The sequence below is a fragment of the Merops nubicus genome, unplaced genomic scaffold, assembly GCF_000691845.1.
Source record: "Merops nubicus isolate BGI_N331 unplaced genomic scaffold, ASM69184v1 scaffold11281, whole genome shotgun sequence".
NCBI classification, from domain to species: Eukaryota; Metazoa; Chordata; class Aves; order Coraciiformes; family Meropidae; genus Merops; species Merops nubicus.
Genome location: NW_008586249.1, coordinates 1942 through 11833, shown reverse-complemented (window position 1 = coordinate 11833; position 9892 = coordinate 1942). Strand labels below are relative to the sequence as shown.

The window sequence follows — 9892 nt, the reverse complement described above, 5'->3', positions numbered from 1 at the left end:
TCCTCCATTTTAGCTTGAGCTGCATCTTGTGTTTTGTAGTAGTATGAGAAGGGGGAAATTTGAGCCTGAAAAAAGTGACAGATAAAGCTTTGCTACTATAAAAACTCCTGTTGTGAAATCTGTGTTAGGTTTTTATGCTCAACATGTGTTGTTTGAAACCTTTTTAATGACTCAGACTTGAGCTACAGTGAAAACCTCTTTGCTATTAGTTTCTGTCTGAGCAGAAGAATACAGTGTTGATCTGTGCGAGAAGGGAATTTTGTTACTTGTTCATAAATGGTTACATGGCCATGTAGCTCTGAACTTGCTGTCTTAAGCTTCTGAAGTTTCTTGTGGTGTGTTTAAATTTAGAATTGTTCCAACAGTCCCTATAAAAATCTGGAAGAGGCCAAAAATTTGGTTGTTTAGTGACTTGTAGTACAAGCACAATGAGAACTGGTGAAGTATGGCTGTCTTTGAGATACTTCCTGCAAGCTGAAGAATAATCTGGCACAGCAGGCTGGCTGTTTCATTGCTGCATGTCTCTTCATAATGATAAACTATCAGTTTTTAGGAGTAGTTTGCTTTTTCTTACCAGTTTATACATGGCATCAGTCTTCTTATCCACTACCAACAGTGTGGTTTTTGCCTCAGACTGCTTAATTTTGCCCACTACGCTTTCATGATCCAAACCATCCACTTGCTCGCCATTGACGGCTACTAAGATGTCATTGTCTTTGAGACCTGCCTTGGCTGCTGGGCTCCCAGAATCAACATCCTTGATTACATGATCTAAAATCAGAAGGGAAAAAAAAGATGAATGTGAAGGCATATGCTTTGTAAGTTTAAAGACTTTAAAATGCATGGCAAAGACTAATCGTCAGAATTTCACTTCAGGTTGGGATCATTTCTCTGTTGTAGCCTGTTTGCAACACGTCTAGAGAAGACTTCTAGATGATCAGTAAGAAGCCAAAGAAAATGAGATCTGCAAACCTTGTACAGGAAGAACTATAGCCATTGCTATGATCTGTGTGTTAACTGTGTTCTTACCACCAGTATTTTGTTCCAACCGTAGATAAAAGCCATAACCTTTTTCTCCTTTCTGGATCTCAATGTGTCGTGGTTTGAGGGGAAGCAATCGTAGGCTGGCATTCTCTTTGCTCAGTACCATCTTCTGGCTTGTGTAATAGTGGTCTGTTTCTTCATTTGAAAGTAGAAACATAACATGATTTTCAGACTTCTTTACCTGTGATAGTAGATGTATAGTCTCAGATGCCACCTCTTCAACAGCATGTAGAAATTGTAGATACTGTGGTAGCTGCTGCACTGATACATAGTGGTGTGTGAGTGCTGTTGATTGAATGAGCCATAAGATGTAGACCATGCTAGTATAAGTCGGCATGTTTTTTTTCATTTGCCAGTCACAAATCTGGACCATGACAAGATCTTAGGCATGTAAGATCCAGCATATATACGAGGAAATTCCTGTATTTCATACTGTGTTCCTGACCTTTAGGGAATTGGCTGTATAATGACATGAGGGTGGCATACGGTACCAGCAGAATCCAGTGAGCCTCACCAGATAGTGCTTGGCTTATCTAGGTGTGGAACTCTACAATATAGAGATATCATGTCATCTATACCACTGTTTTAGATTACAGTGGCGAGAGTTAAGTTTCTGTCACTCTTGGTCCTCTTCTGTCTCCCTGAATTACTGATTCTGAGGTTTTGGGGGATTTTTTGTTTGTCTATTGAACCCCTGCAGGTCCATCCTTCTCTTACACCTTTCTAGTCTAATGGTTGCCCTCTTTACTCAACCTAACCACTGTCACTGTGCTGCTGATGTTGCAGCAGCTCAACAAAGCGTAGGTGTTGCACGGTTCCCTAGTTGGTAGCATGTACTGGGTTGGGATGCTGGCATGCCTGGCTATGTGCTGCCTGTCTCATCGCTCTCTGGAAGCTCTTCAGCTCCAGCTGCATTTTAGCAGTGCCAGTAGTGGAAAGCTGCAAGTCTCATAAGCCATGTTCTTTGCAGCTGAAGCCAGGTAGTGAAATTACTTGCACAGTAATTTTCATTAGTTTTGGATTTCTTAACAGGAGAAAGGAACTACTGTCTAAAATAATGAATTTTCCCTGTTCCATGCTAACTATACTGTCAGAGAGACCCCCCTTTCCCTGCCCTGGAAACCACACTTGATGACTTGTCCTTTTACCTTTAGGAGTATTTCCAGCACTTCTAGGAACAGAGCATGACTTATTTAATAGGGTTCCTGGCAGCGGTATACTTCTACTGTTTGTATAACTTATACTTCTATGTATAACTTATACTTGTTATTTAAAATTCTTTGGCCTGTCTTGATGGCAGTATTCATTCCGAGTCAGTTCAAGAGGCTGCTTGACAACAGAGCCAAAGCAGAGAGGCGCTGTGTTGTGTTGATAATACACAAACAGTAGCTTCCAAGATTTACTGTGAAGCATTCAAGTCAGCCAGACCTGCTTCCTTAGTAACCCTGATAGCTTGGTGTGAAAGTGGGCCAGAACAGAAGATGAATCAGTATACAAACAAATACCTTTTCCACCACTTCCTCATGTGTGTCATTTTCCACATTTTTCCCATTGATTTCAATCAGACGATCGTTATTTTGGACACCAGCCTTTGCAGCTGCTCCTTGTGATGAAAGCTCTACTATGAACAACCCCCTCTGTCCTGAAATAAATGAAAACTCATTACAGAGGGTAAGTCACTGAAATATGCCTGAATTTAATGGTTGAGGAAACTTCGGCACTGATGTCTGTAGAGACTCAGTCTCTGCTTATGTGCAGATTACAGTGGCAGAACAGACCTTCCACATAGACACACCTCTAAATCACTTTGTGTGGGAGGGAGGCATTTGTTCACTGTCTGCACCTGAAACTTTTGTTTTACCCTCTACCAAGACTGCCAAAGGAGCCAATTAAGACAGCTGAAATGGATTTAATTCCAGCCCCACTCCTGCTCCTCCAATTTGAAATGTGGAGCTGCTTTTATTGTTTTATTTTATTTTTTTTTTATATATTTCATAATTTCATGTGTTTGAAATTTGGTCTTTTAGTTGTATTACATTCCAAAATACCCTCTTTGGAGGCGATGCTTCCTGAAGACTTCCCTAATCTGTTCACTGGCCTTGGAAGGAAGATGTGTGTAGAAGAGGTTCAAAATCCTGTGCTTTCTAAATTAAATAACTTGTAAATCAGGAAATGTTTATTGCAGTTGTATAGAACCTTGTGTGCTGATTCCTGAAGTGTTTCGGAGGAATGGAACAGGACTTAAGGTAGCATCTTGATTGTGTATCTGGTATTTGCGCAGGGACTCCAAAATTGGTTTTGCAGTGGGCAAAACTGAAGTTTTCTGCAGTTACTAACGTGGACTTAAATAACAGGCAGAAAATAGTGTATTCTTTTTACCTCCTGGGCTTTTTTTCCCATCTTTTCTCCACCCCATAAGAAAAGTGTTCCTCAGAAAACTGTGCACTGCATATGGGGCAACAGAAACAGACTCGAGATGGAGCTGAACTCATCTTGCTGTTTCTCGCTCGCTTTCTGTTAGCAAGAGCAGTTTGTGTGCCCCCATTGGGCTCCATGTATTAACTGTGGTTTTAACTGTGGTTGCCTCTGTTCCGGTTGCCACATATATATATACACACACACCATTTCTTCTCCCCAGACTCACCTTCTGTGGTTTTCAGAGAGAAGCCATAGCCTTTCTCCTCCTTCACTAGGTAGCAGAGCCGGGGTTGCGGAGCTGCAGTGATTGCTCCGTTAGCCATGGGTGGTGGGCACTGCCGTTCCTGCTGCTGTCCTGTGGACACCTTTTGGCCCAGCTCTTCCAAGTTCACTCCCTCCTTTTCTGCCTTTTGATAAGATATGTCATCCAGAACAAGAAGTACAACAGAGTTCCCGCTGTTTTTGACAATCTCCACTACCTGCAGTGGACAAGATGAAATGACAAGCAGGTGCTAGAGTGATTGATCTAAAAGCTTGCCCCACGAGGGGCTGCACAGTCTACTGTTTCTACTGTTGGATAATAAATTATTCAGGGAGATATTTAGAGTAGTTGGATCTTGGATTTCCTAGCTGAAAATGACATAAAAACTGGAAGAGAAAGCTTCACACAGTGGCAGTGGGTCTGGGTAACAGGAGAGTGGTGTGGAACCCAAACTAAAGAGAGCTGTACCTGTGCATGTTCCTCCTTGTCTACAAACACACCATTAACCCTGAGGACTCTGTCTCCATCCTTCAAGCCAGCTTTTTCTGCTGGACTGTTCTTTTTCACATTCCGGATGAGGTGCCCTGCTGTGTCTTCCTCAATACGCAGGTAGAACCCGTAGTTCTCTGGGGGCTTTTTGGTCACTTTACATTCTCGAGGCTGGAGAACAGAAATCATCTCTACCTGACAGGATGGAAAAGATATGTGTAAGTAAAACCAGTAAGCTTACCTAGATATGTTGCTTTGAAATACATATTCAGACAGCATGCTTCAGAATTCTTGTACTTTTTTTTTCCCCAGGAAATCCAGCTGTGCAAAGTTGAAGCTAGTTAACAAGGCTAGGGAGAAGAAACCAATCCCTTTTCCCTCTCTATCCTTGCTTTTCTTGTCTCCTTATTTCAAATGAAGTTAAGCAAGATGCAGAACTGGAAGAAAGAAATTGTCTGGCTGTGGTAGCAGTGGAAATTGAGGTGAAGATTTAATACCAGAATTAAATCTTGCAGAGGAGAAATAATGGCAGCACAAAAATGCTGGAACACTGTAGTGTAGTGATGTGACAAAATGGGATTTCACAGAGTTGCAGAATGCTCAGGGGTGGAAGGGACCCCTGGAGGTGCTTTGGTCCAACCTCCCAGCTCAGGCAGGGCCATGTAGGGCCAGTTCCTCAGGACGAAGTCCAGACAGCCTTTGAATGTCTCCAAGGAGGGAGGTTCCATTACCTCTGTGGACAAACTATGCCAGGGCTCAGTCACTCTCATAGTAAAAAAGTGTCCGTACATTCAGGTGGAGCTTCCTGTGTGCTTCCAGTTTGTGCCCATGGCCCCTTGTCCTGTCACTGGGCACCACTGAAAAGAGCCTGGCTTTGCCTTCTTTGCACTCTCCCCTTCAGATATTTTTGTACATTGCTGTTTCCCCTGAGCCTTTGCTTCTCCAGGCTGAACAATCCCAGCTCTCTCAGCCCTATGAATATCTCCAAGGATAGAGACTCTACAACTCTTCTAGGTAACCCATGGAGACTGGCAAACAGGTGGGATCAAGGATCACATTGTCCCAACCAGGCTTTCCTGTTCTTGCTCCTTTTACCTACACAAAATTAAGTTTCAGGACAATATATTGTAACTGCAGTGTTATTGTTAATGAGTGCAGGGTTTGCACTGGAGGGTGGAAAGTAAGGACTATAAAGGAATTAGGGGGACCCTTATCTCCAATTAAAAACCTTTTCTTCTTCTATCTGGGTTTGAAATCTCTGCGTCTCAATTTTCATCCCAAATGGTGCACTTGATTTATTTCTTTGTCCTTTATAAGTTACTGGTAGAGTCAAAGTTCTTGTAGCTGTCCATGTTTTCTTCTGCCTCTGGATCTTTATTAAACACTCCTTGATTCTGTTATGAAGAGGAGTTAACAGAGCTATTGCACTTTTGTTTATCATTGTGTGTGAGACTTGGGTTAGATATGAATGTGGGTATTTTGAGGTCTAACAATAGTGTGGAATACTCAGGCATACACCTACTGATAATGTGAATGTGCTAACAGGTAATCATTGCAGGAGAGATAATTTAATACTGTCTGGTCTGTGAGGAACCAAACAGAGGAGTGGAGTCAGTATGCTGAACTTGCAATTCTCACATGAATCCTGAAATTACCATAAAGGCTCAATTTGCTGCCTGACTTTGTTTCCAACACTGATGACTTTAACAATGGGATGAGATATAATCAGTATAAAAATGTGACATTGTGTGAGAAAAGAAAGGAATGAAATTTGGTGTAGAAATGACAGACTGCTGAAGTAACTGCAGTACTTTGATTCAAATGGTTTTGTAATGAACTTGTGACAACTGGAGCAGAATTCCCAGTCTGTGTCTCCAGGCTGCTGTGTTACTTCAGAGAATTTGAGGCCAGCTAGTTGAAGAGTATACTTGATGCTGGGAATTGCTCCCAGATTTCTATCAGGCAATGACCTTTGTCCTCTGGTGGTTTTGTAGCAAATCCTCCTAGAAGCTTTGTCAAGGGATGTTTGCCAAGAACAGGAAGGTATTTGGGATCAGACAGTATGGATTTACTGATTTTTATGATACCGGATGGACCTGATAACTTTACATGACGAATGGACTGGTGCTGTGATGGGCAGAGAGCAGTGGCTGCTGTTTACAACTTTTGCAGTGACTTTCATGTAGTTTCTGGTACAGTCAGTGTGGCCAATTTAGTGACATATGTACTGGATAGGCAGACTACTAGATGATGCAGAAAATTGGCTGGGCCACTAGGTTGAGAGGATCAGTGGTATATAATCCAGCTGTTGGCTGGTCATTAGGGTCATTCTTTAGAGTTCATACTGGGAATGATATCATTCAACATTTTTATTTATGGGGACAGTGAGACAGAATACGTCCTCAACAACCTGAGAGTTGATACCAAATTGAGGAGGATCAGTCTATAGGCTGGAAGTTAGGGTTGCTATTTAGAGGGAACTCAGCAGGCTGGAGAAATGGGCTGGCAGGAACCTCATGAAGTTCAACAAAGAGAAGTGGAAAAAAACCCCAAAACCATAGAATCATAGAATGGTTTGAGTTGGAAGGGACCTTTAAAGGTCATCTAGTCCAATACCCTGCAGTGGACAGGGACATCTTGCACTAGATCAGTTTGCTGAGAGCCCTGTCTGATCTGCCCTTGGATGTCTCCAGGAATGAGGCTTCTAACACCTCTCTGAGCAACCTGTTCTAGTGTTTCACCATCCTCATTTTATAACATTTCCTCTGTGTATCTAGTCTAATTCTGTCCTCTTTTAGTTTAAAACTGTCACCCCTTGTCCTTGTCCTGTTGCAACAGCCCTTGCTAAAAATAGTGTTCCTATTGTTCTTGTAGGCCCCCTTAGGGCACTGAAAGGCTGCAGTAAGGTCTCTGTGGAGCTTTCTTTTTTTGAGGCTGAACAACCCTGACTCTATCAGCCTTTCTCCATAGGAGAGGTGTTCCAGCCCTCTGATCATTTATGTGGCCCTCCTCTGGATCTGCACCAACAGGTCCGTGTCTGTCCTGAACACTCCAGAGCTAGACATAGTACTCCAGGTGGGGTTTCACCAGAGTGGAGTATGGGGGGAGAATCACCTCTCTCGACCTACTGGCCGTGCTTCTTTTGAAGCATGACACTCAGCTTGGTGTCATCTCTATGTAAATCTGTATCTAAACCATGCATAGCAATGCAGGGTGTCTGCTGGCTAGCCAGAAGGCAGTGTTACTGAGAGCCCTCAAGAGCGCAAGATGAACATGAGCCAGTGGTGTACCTTTGTGGTGAAGAAGGTCAGCTGTGTACTGGGTGATATCAGAATATAGCCAGCAGATCAGTGGAAGGGATTGTTGCCCTCTGTTTGGCACTTATGAGACCATGTGTGAGTACTATCTTCAGTTTTGAGCTCCCCACGTAACTGACATATTGAAGCTAGTCCACTGAGGCGATTTAGGTTTTGGAGCACATAATGTTTAAGGAGGACTTAAACATTAAGGAGAGCTGGGCTCATTCAGTCCTGGGAAGAGAAAGTAAAGGGAGGATCTTACTGATGTCTTCAACTGCCTAACCTGGGTTGTGTAGAGAACACAGAGCCAGACTCTTCTTGGAAGTTAACGGTGGCAGGATAACAGGCAAGAGACACAAGCTGCAGCAAGGGAAATTCCAAGTAGCCATAAAGACAGCTTTTCATCTTGGGGGCTGCCAGGTACTGGAACAGGTGCCCAGAGAGACTGCAGAATCTCTGTCCTTGGAGATTACCTGGATGGGGCTCTGAGCAACACAATCTAAGTTTGCCCTGTTTTGTATGGGTCATTGGACCAGACGACCTCCAGGAGTCCCTTCCAGTCTAAACTCATCTATGCTTTTATGATATGATGAAACTCCCATTTGGGTGATGGATATAATTTGCAGGAATACCATGTACTGAAATTAAGCAGTAGTTGTGACCAAGGAACAACTCCAAAGATAGTTGTCTTAAGAACTGCCAAAAATCTGTGATGATAGAGGAACAAGACAAATGAAGGCAAGTTCCCCTAGTTGGAAAGTCCAAATAATTAGCAAATCCGATTTGTATTTTACTGGAAATATTTTTTTTCTGCTTCTCTCTACTGACAGAAATCTATCAAAAGCCCAAAGTTGTTGCAGAGGTTAGCCATTAATCACAGCCTAATAAATACTAAGAAAATGTATCTGTTTGCATGTAAAGATGTCTTTGCAACTCCATGTTTTTTCTTCTCTTTATATCACCTGTGTGACTAACATATGTGGGAACTGGCCATTTTTTTTTTTTAGGAGTATCTGGCAATCAAATCCTTCCATGATAGTAGCCTACTGCAGAACCTCCTCTGTGGCTACCCATGCTACAGAATGTTATTGAAGCTGGAAGTGCATTGTTGAGGCTAGCTGGGCAGCATATAGAACAACAGTGTGGATGTGTGGTGGGGGGTTGGCACAGATGTCACTGAAGCTGGACAATATATGGAATTTCAGCACGTGGGGATAGGAAGCTGGCAGATCATGATTCACTTGTTCCCTTTGTGCTTTACTGAGTCTCTGCGTAGCTGCGTGGGGACTAACTCCATATAGGGATGGAAATGCCTCATTATTTGGACATCAGACTGTAGTGATTGCATCTACAGCTCAAAACAGGTTTTCTTGACAAACACTGGGGATCTCTGCTAATTTCTGAAGTTAACATGCAAAACCAGTGGTACACAAAGCTAAAGAAACAGTAGGCTTTTATGAGAAAGATTATTTCTTCATATTTAGAAATGTAAAGAAGGTTACAATGCACTGCCTATAGTCCTTTTAATCCATGAAAGCTTTACACGCAAAATTACTTGGATTGTAAAAGGAAGTTTTCTATGGGAAGAGGAATTAGCAAAAAAAAAAAAGAATTTCTTACCTGCATGTCGGTGTGGAGCAGCCTTCACAGGAATTGTCTTTTGCTGTCCCTCCTGTGGCTGTACCTATAAGTAAGTCTGGACTTTGATTGGGCAAAGGTTGATGTAAAAGATTATTTATTTAACCAAGTTTCACTGAATATGTTCAACACCTTGATAGGCTGCCTTGTCCTTGTCTGCAGAAGTGCTAATCACATGCATTTCTCAGCAGCTTTGAATTTTGTTCTATTGAGAGTTATACTGAAAAACTCAGTCAGTGAGGTCACCTGAGGCAAGCCTGATCTTTGCTCCTGATAAGAGTCTTTTCCAGCTATAAGAAATGTCTTAAAGGGAGGAGGTTTGGGTTGCCCTGGATTGACTCAGGCCTGCAGCATTTGACTGCAGATCAGGAAGTTACTGGTTCAAATCTGTGTGCCCCATGTTGGATGCCAAAAAAATAGGATTGTGATGGGTTAACCTTGGCCAGCAGACACATGCCTACCAAAATACCTTCACTCCCCTCCTCTACAGGACAGGGGGAGAAAATAGGATGAAAAAGCCTGAAAAATTCAAGATAAGGACAGTAACTGTGAAAGACACAATAAAAAAATGGTGATTGAGAGGTGGCCTGACTGTTGAGGCCATCACCCATGAAACATGCACTGCCATCAAGTAGTCCATGTGAATAAAGTCTCCCTGGAATAAAGGGAGCGAGCTGGCTGGGATATCAATGTGATGAGGTCTAGCAAATGGGTTATACTGGACCACTGCTCTGAACCTGCC

The 9892-nt window shown here is 42.6% G+C and overlaps 1 protein-coding gene across 1 annotated transcript in view; it reads right to left on the bottom strand.

Annotated features, from left to right (window-relative positions):
* The window catches only part of PDZK1 (PDZ domain containing 1), a 10439-nt gene extending 1282 nt beyond the window's left edge, over positions 1-9157 (bottom strand). Inside the window, exons 1-7 of the mRNA XM_008948590.1 lie at positions 9133-9157; positions 4193-4404; positions 3689-3941; positions 2550-2686; positions 1030-1225; positions 541-771; positions 364-368 (exon numbers count right to left, since the gene is read on the bottom strand). Of these exons, the coding sequence (XP_008946838.1) occupies positions 364-368; positions 541-771; positions 1030-1225; positions 2550-2686; positions 3689-3941; positions 4193-4402 (1032 nt within the window). The 5' untranslated portion in view covers positions 4403-4404; positions 9133-9157. The remainder of the gene's footprint in view (positions 1-363; positions 369-540; positions 772-1029; positions 1226-2549; positions 2687-3688; positions 3942-4192; positions 4405-9132) is intronic.
* Positions 9158-9892: the final 735 nt, after the last annotated feature.